General features: G+C 43.3%; 1 protein-coding gene across 1 annotated transcript in view; it reads right to left on the bottom strand.

The window, feature by feature from the left end:
• The window catches only part of LOC126335894 (retinal homeobox protein Rx), a 104,265-nt gene that overhangs the window by 8,465 nt on the left and 80,734 nt on the right, over positions 1–15,066 (bottom strand). The window contains exon 7 of the mRNA XM_049999365.1: positions 11,063–11,336. Within this exon, the coding sequence (XP_049855322.1) occupies positions 11,063–11,336 (274 nt within the window). The remainder of the gene's footprint in view (positions 1–11,062; positions 11,337–15,066) is intronic.

Genomic DNA, 15,066 nt, shown 5'->3' with positions numbered 1-15,066 from the left:
GGCGTTGCCTGGTGAAACGTTGTTGTGATGCCTCGTGTAATGAGGAGAAATGCGCACCATCACGTTTCCCACTTTGATAAAGGTCGGATTGTAGCCTATCGCGATTGCGGTTTATCGTATCGCGACATTGCTGCTCGCGTTGGTCGAGATCCAATGACTGTTAGCAGAATATGGAGTCGATGGGTTCAGGAGGGTAATACGGAACACCGTGCTGGATCGCAACGGCCTCGTAACACTAGCAGTCGAGATGACAGGCATCTTATCCGCATGGCTGTAACGGATCGTACAGCCACGTCTCGATCCCTGAGTCAACAGATGGGGACGTTTGCAAGACAACAACCATCTGCACGAAAAGTTCGACGACGTTTGCAGCAGCACGGACTATCAGCTCGGAGACCATGGCTGCGGTTACCCTGACGCTGCATCACAGGAGCGCCTGCGATGGTGTACTCAACGACGAACCTGGGTGCACGAACGGCAAAACATCATTTTTTCTGATGAATCCAGGTTCTGTTTACAGCATCATGATGGTCGCATCCGTGTTTGGCGACATCGCGGTGAACGTACATTGGAAGCGTGTATTCATCACCGCCATATTGGCGTATCACCCGTCGTGATGGTATATGGTGCCATTGGTTAAACGTCTCCGTCACCTCTTGTTCGCATTGACGGCACTTTGAACAGTGGACGTTACATTTCAGATGTGTTACGACCCGAGGCTCTACCCTTCATTCGATCCCTGCAAAACCCTACATTTCAGCAGGATAATGCACGACCACATGTTGCAGGTCCTGTGCGGCCTTTCTGGATACAGAAAATGTTCGTCTGCTGTCCTGACCAGCATATTCTCCAATTGAAGACGTCTGATCATTGGTGGCCGAGCAACTGGCTCGCCACAATACGCCAGTCACTACTCTTGATGGACTGTGTTATTGTGTTGAAGCTGCATGGGCAGCTGTACCTGTACACGCCATCCAAGCTCTGTCCGAATCAATGCCCAGGCGTACCATGGCCGTTATTACGGCCAGAGGTGGTTGTTCTGGGTAATAATTTCTCAGGATCTATGCACCCAAATTTTGTGAAAATGTAATCACATGTCGGTTCTAGTATAATATATTTGTCCAATGAACACCCGTTTATCATCTGCATTTCTTGTTGGTGTAGCAATTTTAATGGTCAGTAGTGTAGTAATATGAACGTCACATAAAGTCACTTCTTCTCTCATTTCACAGCTACTTATTTTCAGTATGAGCTTTGAGGTGAAAAAGTGGCAGAAAAGCGAGATAGCCAGCTGAGGCGAAAGCAGGGACACACCGCGTTCTTGCACTCAGGTCACGGCCACAGTTGGTAAGTTGTGCGGGAGCCTTGCTGCTAGGCTACAGCTTATCTCTCTTTAGCACTCACCCCTTTTTTTCTTCAACAAATTCCCTTCGGCTACGGTTACCTGTAACAACATCAACTGCCTCCAGGAATTCAATCGTCTCTCATTCCAAAGGACTAATCTAAACGCTTCCTGGAAATGAATAATTTATTTATTTATTTATTTATTATATTTTTTTGAGAATGGTTCAAATGGTTCAAATGGCTCTGAGCACTATGGGACTCAACTGCTGTGGTCATTAGTCCCCTAGAACTTAGAACTACTTAAACCTAACTAACCTAAGGACATCACACATATCCATGCCCGAGGCAGGATTCGAACCTGCGACCGTAGCAGTCGCACGGTTCCGGACTGCGCGCCTAGAACCGCGAGACCACCGCGGCCGGCTTGAGAATGGTAAGTAGGCATTTTGTGTGGTCTTCAGTCCGTAGGCTGATTTGATGTAGCTCTTCACTCTGATACATACTGCACAAGTATCTACATATCTGTATTGTTATTGTGACCTAAATTACTTGAACGGTCTTACTGTAGTCGAGCCACGGTCTAACTCTAGCAGTTTTATCTGCCACTCACCTTCCTCCACTCTCCCGCCATCCCTTCCGACACTTCTCTCCACAAACAATTTAACACTTCCTTGACGTCTCAGGATGTGTTTTATCGGCGGATATCTTCTTGTCAAGTTGTACCATAAGTTTCTTTTCTGTGCATTTCGACTCAGTACTTCATTATATGACTGATCAGTCCATCTCATTTTTAGCATTCTTCGAAAATCTAAAGTAACACTTTTCAAAAAATTTGTATTCTCTTCTTGTCTGTACTGTTTAACGTCTACGTTTCACTGTCGTACAAGGTTCCACTCCATACAAATACTTTCATAGGAGACTTACTATCACTTAAATTTGTATTAGATGTTTAAATATCTCTCTTTTTCATAAACAGTTGTAGCTAACTGCTCTAAATTCTCGTAGTCAACGTTGCTGATTTCCTAGAAATACTTCGGGTCTATTAATATTCTAAAATGCATATTACTTGAAATACCTGTGTCAGCGGATGGCACCTGCTATCAAAAATGATAAGTCTGTACGAAATTGGTAAAAACCACGACTCATACACATTAATGTCAAACCGAACTTCAATACTCATTCTGCAACTGTAAGAACTACTGACATCGGAAAGACCCGCGAATACCTAAAGCAACAGCTGTTTTAGTTGTAACTATCTCATCCAGCAAGTAACAATATTGGCAGGTGACATATGAACAGTTATGAAGGATAACAAAAATAGCTACATGTGACTTCAGCAGCTCAGAGAAAGAACAATCCCTTGTTGTGGGTATTTCAGATAAACATTAGTTCATTCAATACATCGTGCTTATCAGTAATTGAGGTTGCGTATTAAAATCGTCACTGATATAAAGCAAAATAAAGGTAGAAACTTCAAACGATGATTATCCATAAGAATGCTAGATGAAATTGACCATGTGAATAAAGAAACACGACGAGAAGCCGTAAAATGAGTACAAACAGAGATCCATCAAATGTATAATTATACTAGTTTCAGAAAACACTACCGTGACAGGTTGATAGACTGTGGAGGAGGAGAATGTGAAGAAGATAGGGTAAAACAATGAGAATTATGTCTTCGAATGATATAAAACGATTTTACAGATTATAGCCTAGTGCATGCCATTCTATCTGACGCAACTTAGGTTGTTTATGTGACTATCTTACTAGTTGTTTACACAAACTGCTTCTCATTTGACTGCACAAAGCTCAATGGACGCAGCTTCAGGCCTTACACAACTGCTCTTTTCACTGTAGAATAGTTTACAGGGCATCAGAAAAAGAGTATGATGTAATAATTCAGGGTAGGTAATATCAGAAGAGTTTCTTCAGCAGTGTCGCACGTTTAAAAACGTAATATGTTTGAGGAGATTAAAGTCATGTAATAAAGACCAGAGGAGGAACTGTCATATCCGAAATATCAGCATCATATCCATGACCCACAATGACAAAGAAGTGAGTTACTGACAACAATTTATCGATGTTTACGGACATATAATGTAGGAGGTACGATTAAGCTATGGCTCTAAAATGGCTCTGAGCACTATGGGACTTAACATCTGAGTTCATCATTCCCCTAGAACGTAGAACTACTTAAACCTAACTAACCTAAGGACATCACACACATTCATACCCGGGGTAGTATTCGAACCTGCGAGCGTAGCGGTCGAGCGGTTCCAGATTGAAGCGCCTAGAACCGCTCGGCCACATGGGCCGGCCAAGCAATGGCAGTATTTGAAAATATCAAGTGGCAAATCTTTCAGTTTCTTAAACGGGAAATATAGGGAAGTGTAATATGAGCAGTGAACATCCAAAAGTTCAAAAATTGGGTTGCCCAGCTAGCAGTGGAAATATGCATGTTTGGCATAACAATAAGGGAGAGAAAAACAAGCAAATGGTTGAGCGGAAAGACTGGATTTGAGGACGTGATAGTGGCGCTCACAACACTGAAATGGAGATGGGATTTGCATATGGCAAGACAAAATAATTGGGATGGGTGGAGGAGATCCTGATTTGGATCTCCGTAATAAGAGAGGACCAAGGGGGGGGGGGGGGGGGACCTAGTGGAAGATACATTGCCCAGTCACATTAATGTGACCACTTGTCAAAAGCCTGAATAATCGTCTTTTGCAGCGCATACCGCAGCAAGGACTGCTGGAAGAGAGTCAGTGAGGTTCTGGAAGGTACCGACAGGGACGTGGAGCCATGCGGACTCCAATGCAGTGGCCAGCCGGCTGCGCTAGGTCTCTCGGTTAAGGATATATGGTGCGAACAGGCTGATCGAGGTGGTTCCACAGATTCTCGACTGCGTCTAAATTCGAGCAGTCTGGTAGCCAGGGCAGTACGGTAAAATCATCTATGCTCTTCGAACCATGCACGTACAAGCGAGCTCTGCGATACGTTGCATTGCCGGCCGCGGTTGTCGTGCGGTTCTAGGCGCTACAGTCCGGAACCGCTGGACCGCTACGGTCGCAGGTCCGAATCCTGCCTCGGGCATGGATGTGTGTCATGTCCTTAGGTTAGTTAGGTTTAAGTAGGTTCTAGGGGACTAATGACCTAAGATGTTAAGTCCCATAGTGCTCAGAGCCATCTGAACCATTTGAATACGTTGTATTGTCCTGCTGGTAGATGCCATCGTTCAGCGTAAAACAAACTGCACGTAGGGGCTGACATGGTCCCCAAGGATTGATGCATGGTTGTGTTGATGCATTGTGCCTAGCAGAATGGCGAGATCATATAGGGAATACCCTCCGGCTTGGACTATTGTTGCAGGGTGTTTCACGCCGTACATGCCAGCGACCATCTGGCCAATGGGAGTCCACCTGTTGCCTTTAATGAGCGTCAACTTGTGGTACTGGGGTGCAAATTCCAGCCTTCCTTGCCGATGAACGGCAGTCAGCATGGGTACATGAAACATGCGCCCGCTGCGAAGGCCCAAATAAAGCAACGTTCGCTGAACGGTCATTGAGGAGACACTGTTGGTAGTCCCTTGGTTCATCAGGGCGGTCAGCTGCTCAACAGTTGCACGTCTGCTCTTTCGTACACATCTCCACAGTCGTCGTTCTCCCATATCATCTCTGGCCCATGGGACACCACAGTTGCCTCGACGCCTGTTTTGGATAGCGGCATTTTGCCATCCACGGTATACTTTAACCACGGCGGCACGCGAACAGTTAACGCACTTAGGCGTTTGGGAAACGCTTTCACTCTTGTCCTGAAAGCCAATGATCATGCCCTTAGGGACGTCAGGTAAATCGCTCCGTTTCCGCGTTACGACAGCGACTGCAGTGTTTCCTGCGCTCCCCGACACGCTTTATATAACTTACACTGCTAGTGCTCCCACCAGCCTTCTGTGAGTGGTTCTTGCCCGTCGATGTCGAACAAAGGCGATGGTCACAAAAATATGAGTGGGCCTTGTAGAATGACGGTATAAAGAAACACGCACGGCAAACTTGGATGCGAAAAACTGATGATAGTAGTTTATAAGGCTTAACTACTGACAAATATGAACCGCGCACGCCCCCATCTCTGCCGCGTTAATATTTCAAACCAACATCACAGTCACTTGATGGAGGGGAATAAGCCAAGTTTATGTCATTTCGCACTATGCAAAGTGGAGCCGATATCTACTATTTTTCTTATTTATAACTGAAATCAAGTGTTGTTTTTATCAACTGAACTACCCGTATTAATTTATACATGTTGTAATACAGTTTACTTAATTTCTCCGAAATTCCCAATATTTGCGCTATGGTTTTGGTTTCGCCTTCTTGAAAGGGTAGGAAACAGATTGAAACACTGTATTGAAAAATGTTTCTTTTTACAAGCGACAGAATTACTGCTGTACAGTTAATTTCTGTATTTGTTGCACTGCCAGAAACTTAAAATAGGTTATCGCTTCCACAGGAGAAGACAAAACGTCAGTTTGACATGAAGGATTTAGTTTCCTGGTGATTCCTTAATAATTTGTGTTAACTGTTTTATAATACTTTTACAAGAAATGACATTTGTATCTGTTCATAACGTCCGGTTTTTACCCAAAGTAAGCGTTTATGTTTTACGAATTTTGCTTAATCTAGTACAGCTACCGAAACAATATAAAGGTAAGGATCATAATATATGAGAAAAGTTGATTGTAGAGAAAACTCTTGTAATGAGTCTGAAATCAATATTGTATCGTCTCAAATCTTTGCCGTTCATGGAGTTTTAGATATGAGGGCTAACGTATTATTTCTAGATAGATATGTAATGACGCTATCATCCAGTTTGTAATGTTATGTATGAATAAATGGTCTGAAATAGAAGACTGTTCGCATGTACAGTCGTGGACAAAACGAGAGGGCCCCTCGCCTTTTCGTTATGCTGATCCGCACAGCTTTAAAGTCTGCTACACAGCATAACAGGCAAGGCGACGAAGTGCTACCAACATACTATGCACAGGCATGAAATTGAAAAACTACCCGAACTTTGTCAGACTGTTTTCAATCATGTGTAAGACTATATTAATGCTGATTAGTGTGTTAAAGACAACACGTAAATGTAAGATATAAATGAAAGAAGAAAAGCTAATTAGTATGAACTGTACTAATAAAAATGAATTTCAGCTTACCGAGATAACATAACTGTTTTAGTAAGACAAAGTACCCATATCGCTACGAATTAGCAAAATATTTTGCGCATTCGGCCGCGAAATGGTCTGTGTCAACGTTCAGACCAGTCATACTGGATTAGCGTTGTTGACCTACCATGAAAGAGTGCGAATTTAGCATAGCGTGAAGATTCATAACGAAATTCAGTGAAACATCATTCAGTGCCACACTTAAGTCAATTCAATTATTGACCGAAGCGGCAAAAGTAGGCAGTATCAAGTTTGAAATTCTACAAGAGTTTCATATTGACATCCATAGGGCGCCGGTACAGCATGAAGGCAGCAATAAAACGTATTGGGGGCGCGAGAATGTCTTAAAATTGCTTTACTGATAGTCTATCTGCCTCCATCGAGATTAGAACCGCAAACAAACCAGACCTCCCTTGCAGTAGCAAACTCCTTTCACTACACGAGCAGACAACCCAGGCAAACAGCCCTCTACTATTGCTCCAGACATGCATAAGCTGGCAATTTCGCAATGAAAATGGCAAAATGATCTGCAGTTTCTGTTGCATAGAGCTTTTTGGACTCAAAACATGAATTTTCTACCTTTATGTTACCGCTTACGTGACAATCATTCGGGGTGTTTATCGAAATAACAAAACATTGCCATTAGCGAGTAAATTTAGTAGGATAATTCTGCACCACCCCAGAAAATAAATGGCGACCTAGCTACGAAACGTATTCTACAATGTTTCGAATTCTCTGTTAGACTCGCCACAGCCAGAAAAAGTTCATTAGCCGAAGTGTTTCTTAAGCTAGCTAGCAATGGGGATACTCGCACTTATAAGACGCGGTGGCATTAATACTGGGATCTGAATTACCACATGTATAGACAATTTTATTTGCATTCCTGTAAATGTGATTTTGATAGAAAGCGTAGCTACCATTAATATGCTGATGTATCGACTGCAACTAGAACATTTCGAGTAATGAGTAGGGGGAATTATTTATGCGACCCTCATTTTCAGTAAATGTCGCAGCTATTTTTGTTGTTAGGATTTCGTCATCCAAAGGTAAAAATGGAACCCTACTAGTCTCAGTTTCTTGACCGTCTATCTGTCTACCCAACCCTTGAAAGCCGTTTACCTCGAGTACGGGTAGACATATTAAGCGGAAATGTATCGCACTTCCTACAGTATACGATCCCTTGATGATGTAAAAAAGTGAGCTTCTATGTCGACGCAATCTAAACATACGGCCGTTTATTTAAAGAAAATTTACGCGGAAGGTCAAAAAATGGCTCTAAGAACTATGCGACAAACTGCTTAGGTCATCAGTCCCCTAGACCTAGAACTACTTAAACCTACCAAACATAAGGACAACCTACACATCCATGCCCGAGGTAGGATTCCAACCATGCGACTGAAGAAGCCACACGTTGGTGACTGAAGCGCCTAAAACCACTGGGTCACCGCACCCGGTGAAACCCTTTTCCCCTCACGTATAATGATAATACATACTGTCTAGTGAGGATAAACTGTATTCGCAAGCAACTCAGATCATTTGATCACGGAACTTTTACTAAGCTACATTCAGATTTTGTTCGAAGTCGTCTGCAATATCCACTTATAAACACTCTAGGAACGTCGTATGCGATATCCAATTCTGAAGACGTTGGCAGATACTGCAGTACCATAACAAGTAGTTAAGAATTTATTGTTACTGGTCCATGCATGATACTATATTTCAGTATCATTTTAACACACCTAGGTGTTTGTCTGTGGCTGAAAATAATGTACAAAAAATAAATAAATAGCAAACAACTTCGATGTTCAAGTCAAAGATAGAGCCATTTGATAGAAGTGATAGAGAAGATCCAACGGAGAGCAGCGTGCTTCGTTACAGGATCATTTAGTAGTCGCGAAAGCTTTACGGAGATGATAGATAAACTCCAGTGGAAGACTCTGCAGGTGAGACGCTCAGTAGCTCGGTACGGGCTTTTGTTAAAGTTTCAAGAACATACCTTCACCGAAGAGTCAAGCAGTATATTGCTCCCTCCTACGTATATCTCGCGAAGAGACCATTAGGATAAAATCAGAGAGATTAGAGCCCACACAGAAGCATACCGACAATCCTTCTTTCCACGAACAATACGAGACTGGAATAGAAGGGCGAACCGATAGAGGTACTCAGGGTACCCTCCGCCACACACCGTCAGGTGGCGTGTGGAGTATGGATGTAGATGTAGATGTAGAAATGTAACTCAAATGTCGCAATTACAACATAATTTCGTTGTTACATCAACATGACTAGATCTACAGGATTTCTTTCCAATCCAGACTTACGTGCCTGGCAGTTTGTCAATTTCATGCCTGTGCATAGTATGTTGGTAGCACTTCGTCGCCTTTCCTGTTATGCTGTGTAGCGGACTTTAAAGCTGTGCGGATCAGCATAACAAAGAGGCGAGGGGTCTCGCTCGTTTTGTCCACGACTGTGATTGGTAACGATATCGCCCCTTATCTTCAGCCTGAAAATTCACTGACTTAGTGTGGAAAAATGTGGTCGCAAATTTGTTTGTGTTTTTAAAACAACTTTACGTGTGGAACGAAATATTACTTCCTTTCACATGTCTTCCGTTGCAACCAAACATTGCACAATATTCCAACACTGTAATAAAAAAATCTTTACTGAAAATACTACAGTTAAGATAAAGTGAACGATATTTCAGGAGCCACCTTGAAGTGAATGCCGCCACCAGTCAGCTTGTAACGCCGGAAATGCATATCCTCCTATTGTACTATCCATCTATTGTAGTATAATTTTTTTTTCCTTTATTTGTTACCTGAAGATATGACATTTCTGTGTCTTTATATATTGTAATTGTTTTATTATTTTAGCATTTATGTCGATGTATGATTGGTTTGTTTTGTAAATACTATTTGTATTTTTACGCTGGGTCTGGCCTAGGGAAAACTATGCTATCGAACGACTACATCGATAGGTCGTGTGGAGAACCCAAGTGTTTAGGATCTTTGGTAGTGTTAACTCTGCTGCATGGAGGGCGGGCAGAGCGGAGTCTGGCTGGAGTAGGGCGGTGGAGCAGGTGTGTTATGTGACGCTCCCGCGAGTTGCCGCGCTTTCGAGCTTTGGCAGCATGTAACTGCGCTTGATTGCTATGATAGTTTCTGACACGGTGTCGCGGACGGGAAGCATTAGGTGGGACATCAAGAGCCCGTTTCGCCTGGTGACTGTGTCGAGAAGAAGGCGCGCCAACATCCAGCTTCTGCAACAGCGACGGCCGACAATGAGTGACTGTCGCTGCCTTCTCGATCGACGACTTCAAACCTTCAATCAACGAGCAAGGAAGACTGGAAGCACGTAAAGTTTTTAGAACTGTATGGCAGACCTCAGCTTTTAAAATTGTTCCATTTGCTTCTTTAAATTACAGCAACTTAGCATGAACCTTTGTTGCTCATTGTCCCAATTGCATTACCAAGTTGGGTCCCTTCCTTTTCCGGAATGAACCCGAGTGTCGTTGAAATTCAAACGCCAGCATTAAAGCAATATCATTCGATTTCACTGCTGTAATTTCAGAGTTCAGTTAAGGTATGCATAGCTGGCTACAATATTTAGGTTACACAAGCACAAATTAAGAGTGCGAGTTTTGTTACCGTATTTTAGCTTACCTGTGACTGCAGCTCAGCTTGGTACGTACTAAATTGTACTATTGTTAATTGCTCAGAATCATTTAAAGCAGGTTCAAAGTTAAATCTCTTATTTCTAAATTGCGTAAATTCAAGTAGCTTTTGAAATGATTGTTGAGGTAGCCCAAGACTAACCTTATTTTACTGAATTTCGTTGCGCTTCAGAAGCAAAGCTCACTATTAGTTTCTGTCACTAAATTAAGTTTCAATTTTCCGGTTTTATTAATCCTTTGCTAAATTAAGTCAGAGTGTAGCGAAATTTATTACTTCTGACAAACATTCAGTTTTCACACAACACGTGTCAACCTTCAGTTGCCACGCTTTTAGTGCTAATTATATGTGCATCAATCTTTCATTTGCAGTTATTATAGTAGTTGTCCATAGGACTGGCGACCGTAATTTTCCCCAAATCTCAAATATCTAATTAACGCCAATTAATTGTTAACGTAACGACCGCACATTTACTTTCTTTATTAATTTTAACCTTTTCTCAAAATTAATTTCGACCAATTTCATTAGCATTTTTCCCTTCATTTAGATGTAACCCTTTCCTCCCTCTTTACCGACAGATTAACTTCGGTGACGATTGCTTTTTCCAAATTTCCGTTAGGTACACGCTGTTTAATTTTTCACCGTCATTAAGGTCGATAAGTGAGGGGGAGGTTACAAGCTGATCTAGGGGTCGGTTTCAGTGTAAAAAAGACATGCGCGGTCTGTGTCGTCTACGGTCTAAGGTGTGAGGATGTCTGCACGAGTTGTACGCCCAGCAGTGGTAGCTGAGGACGGCACTTCGACTGTCGGGTCAAGTAGTGCAGGTACTCACCAGTGGCTGTGACGTAGTCGTGATGCTGGCGCACGGAGGCAGGAGAGCCGGCCCCCGGGGGCGGCGGGGGCGGCGCGCCGTAGTCGTGGTGCTGGCGCAGCACGCTGCCGCTGCCGTTGCCGGCGCCGGGCGAGCCGCAGCCGTCGTAGTCGCCGTGCCGCGGGCTGCCGCCCCCGCCGCCGCCGCCGCCCACGTAGTCCTGGTGGCGCAGCGCCACCCCCGGGCTGTCGTCGTAGTCCTGGTGCTGGCCCAGCACCGCGCCCGACTCGTCCAGCTGCGGGCACACCACCCTCCCTTGCAGTCCGCTAAAACGACATTTGTACTACGGACGAAGGCCTCTGATGATGACAGCAATACGAATGAATCACGTTTCGCTGCGATCCATACATGATAACTTCTCCATTATCATCACGAGATAGCATGACAGGAGCTACTTTCAAGGACTTAAGTAGACCTATAGTTCAGGAAATGCAGTAAGTGAAGCAGGCAAAAAGGAATACAGACGTCTCAAAAATGAGATCGGCAGGAAATGCAAAATGGCTAAGCAGGGATGGCTAGAGGACAAATGTAAGGATGCAGATGCTTATCTCACAACGGGTAAGATATATACTGCCTACGGCAAAATTAAAGAGACTTTTGGAGAAAAGAGAACCACTTGTATGAATATCAAGAGCTCAGATGGAAACCCAGTTCTAAGCAAAGAAGGGAAAGCAGAAAGGTGGAAGGAGTATATAGAGGGTCTATACAAGGGCGATGTACTTGAGGACAATATTATGGAATGGGAAGAGGATGTAGATGAATATGAAATGGGAGATATGGTACTGCGTGAAGAGTTTGAAAGAGCACTGAAAGAACTAAGTCGAAACAAGGCCCCGGGAGTAGACAACATTCCATCAGAACTACTGACAGCCTTGGGAGAGCCAGTTCTGACAAAATTCTACCATCTGGTGAGCAAGATGTACGAGACAGGCGAAATACCCTCAGACTTAAAGAAGAATTTAATAATTCCAATCCCAAAGAAAGCAGGTGTTGACAGATGTGAAAATTACCGAACTATCAGTTTAATAAGTCACAGCTGCAAAATCCTAACCCGAATTCTTTACAGATGAATGGAAAAACTGGTAGAAGCCGACCTGGGGGAAGATCAGTTTGGTTCCGTAGAAATGTTGGAACAAGTGAGGCAATGCTGACCCTACGACTTATCTTAGAAGAAAGATTAAGGAAAGGCAAACCCATGTTTCTAGCGTTTGTAGACTTAGAGAAAGCTTTTGACAATGTTGACTGGAATAATCTCTTTCAAATTCTGAAGGTGACAGGGGTAATATACAGGGAGCCAAAGTCTATTTACAATTTGTACAGAAAGCAGATAGCAGTTATAAGAGTCGAGGTACATGAAAGCAAAGCAGTGGTTTGGAAGGGAGTGAGACAGGCTTGTAGCCTCTCCCCGATGTTATTCAGTCTCTATATTGAGCAAGCAGTAAAGGAAACAAAAGAAAAGTTCGGAGTAGGTATTAAAATCCATGGAGAAGAAATAAAAACTTTGAGGTTCGCCGATGACATTATAATTCTGTCAGAGACAGCAAAGGACTTGGAAGAGCAGTTGAACGGAATGGATACTGTCTTGAAAGAAGGGTATAAGATGTACATCAACAAAAGCAAAACGAGGATAATGGAATGTAGTCGAATTAAGTCGGGTGATGCTGAAGGTATTAGATTAGGAAATGAGACACTTAAAGTAATAAAGGAGTTTTACTATTTGGGGAGCAAAATAACTGATGATGTTCGAAGTAGAGCGGATATAAAATGTAGACTGGCAATGGCAAGGAAAGCATTTCTGAAGAAGAGAAATTTGTTAACATCGAGTATAGATTTAAGGGTCAGGAAAACATTTCTGAAAGTATTTGTATGGAGTGTAGCCATGTATGGAAGTGAAATATGGACGATAAATAGTTTGGACAAGAAGAGAAACCGAGCGAGGTGGCACAGTGGTTAGCACACTGAAGTCGCATTCGGGAGAACGACGGTTCAATCCCGTCTCCGGCCATCCAGATTTAGGTTTTCCGTGATTTCCCTAAATCGTTTCAGGCAAATGCCGGGAAGGTCCCTTTGAAAGGGCACGGCCGATTTCCTTCCCAATCCTTCCCTAACCCGAGCTTGCGCTCCGTCTCTAATGACCTCGTTGTCGACGGGACGTTAAGCACTAACCACCACCACCACCACCACCACCACCACCAAGAAGAGAATAGAAGCTTTCGAAATGTGGTGCTACAAAAGAATGCTGAAGATTAGATGGGTAGATCACATACTAATGAGGAGATATTGAATAGAATTGGGGAGAAGTGGAGTTTGTGGCACAACTTGACAAGAAGAAGGGATCGGTTGGTAGGACATGTTCTGAGGTTTCAACGGATCACCAGTTTAGTACTGGAGGGCAGCGTAGAGGGTAAAAATCGTAGAGGGAAACCAAGAGATGAATACATTAAGCTGATTCAGAAGGATGTAGGTTGCAGTAGTTACTGGGAGATGAAGAAGCTTGCACAGGATAGAGTAGCATGAAGAGCTGCATCAAACCAGTCTCAAGACTGAAGACCACAACAACAACAACAATAGTTCAGAAAAATAAGTTAATTCTGCAAAACTAACAAATTCTTTTTCACTTTCGTATTTTGTTACGAGTCAAGTTTATTATCTTCATATATACTAAGCTGTCGAAAAGCAACACTGAGTTGAACATGAAACGTCTCTAAAATTGTTTTGGTACAGGTCATGGCAAGGTTAGAGTTCAGGCAAAATTATGTCACCTTTGTCTTCGTTTTAAGCTTACTGGACAAAAAATTAGTCATCCCAGAGCGCACGAACAGATGAGTCGTTAAACCTTTATAGATGGCGCAGGTATCGAGTTGCACGCCCAACCGCACCACAGTATAATCTCCACAAAATATTCTCTATTCAGTGACCGCACACGCACTGCCTGTACGTGAGCATAATGAAATAGCTATCAGTGAGATATTTATGTTTCAAGCCGACACTGTACGTAAACATGGGTAAATGTAAGGACGTGACATACTGGACAAAAGAGGCAATCGTGTTTGGCCGTGCCCGTGGCCATGCGGTGTGTGAATTTGCTGGATTGGTTGATGTTCCGCGGCGTACTGTTCATCGTGTCTACAGTCAGTGGTGTAACACCACGTGGTCAAAAAACACGAAGACTTGTGAACCAGAACCGATTACACAACAGACAGGAATTGCTGCTGGCAGTAAATGAAGGTCCGTCCTAACCTGTCAACGAGAGAACGTTGTGACGAGGACTGCATGCAATGAACACACAGACACATAAAGCTGCGCGTCTTCAGTGGCCTGCAAATAATCGAAAGTGAACAACAGGTGACTGGCGGAACATAATGTGCTCTCACGAATCACAATTTCGAAAAGGCCCCGCGCAGAATCGCGGTTGGAGTGGGAGGGGGGGGGGGGGGGGGGGTGGATCACGGTGCTCGGTTCTTACTTGAGCAAGGAACGTGGGGTAAAAAGTTTTTAGTTTAGCCCGGACCAGCGGGCATTTGTATAGCCATGTAGCAGTATATTAAGAAAGATTTGAACGACGCACCGGAGCTGGCGCCCAGGAAAGTTGTACGAATCCATTAATTCCTTTTTGCAAAATATTTTAGTTGGGCTGAAAGTAATGCTCAGCTAATGATACCGAGTTCATGTACACCTTTCGGATTCTACGTATAAAAACAGTCGCCCTCGTTCGCATTTTACGTGCGTAAACAGTCACCCTTAAATTAAATAACTCCGGAGTGGAGCGAGACTGATGGTTCAAATTTGGTATACTGGGCTATTAGACCTTCTTTGAAGATGACTTATAACCGTTTGAAAACATCTTGCCTCGTTTGGATTTTTCATGTTAAAAAACACATTTTCCTGGGATGTATTTGCAACGTGTCAATTCTGTACTTTAAACTTGTGCGAATCATTTGAAACTTTGCACGAAGGTACATAAA

The sequence above is a fragment of the Schistocerca gregaria genome, chromosome 2, assembly GCF_023897955.1.
Source record: "Schistocerca gregaria isolate iqSchGreg1 chromosome 2, iqSchGreg1.2, whole genome shotgun sequence".
In the NCBI taxonomy this organism is placed as follows: domain Eukaryota; kingdom Metazoa; phylum Arthropoda; class Insecta; order Orthoptera; family Acrididae; genus Schistocerca; species Schistocerca gregaria.
Note: the sequence above shows the minus strand (reverse complement) of the source record. Positions and strands in the feature narration are given on the sequence as shown.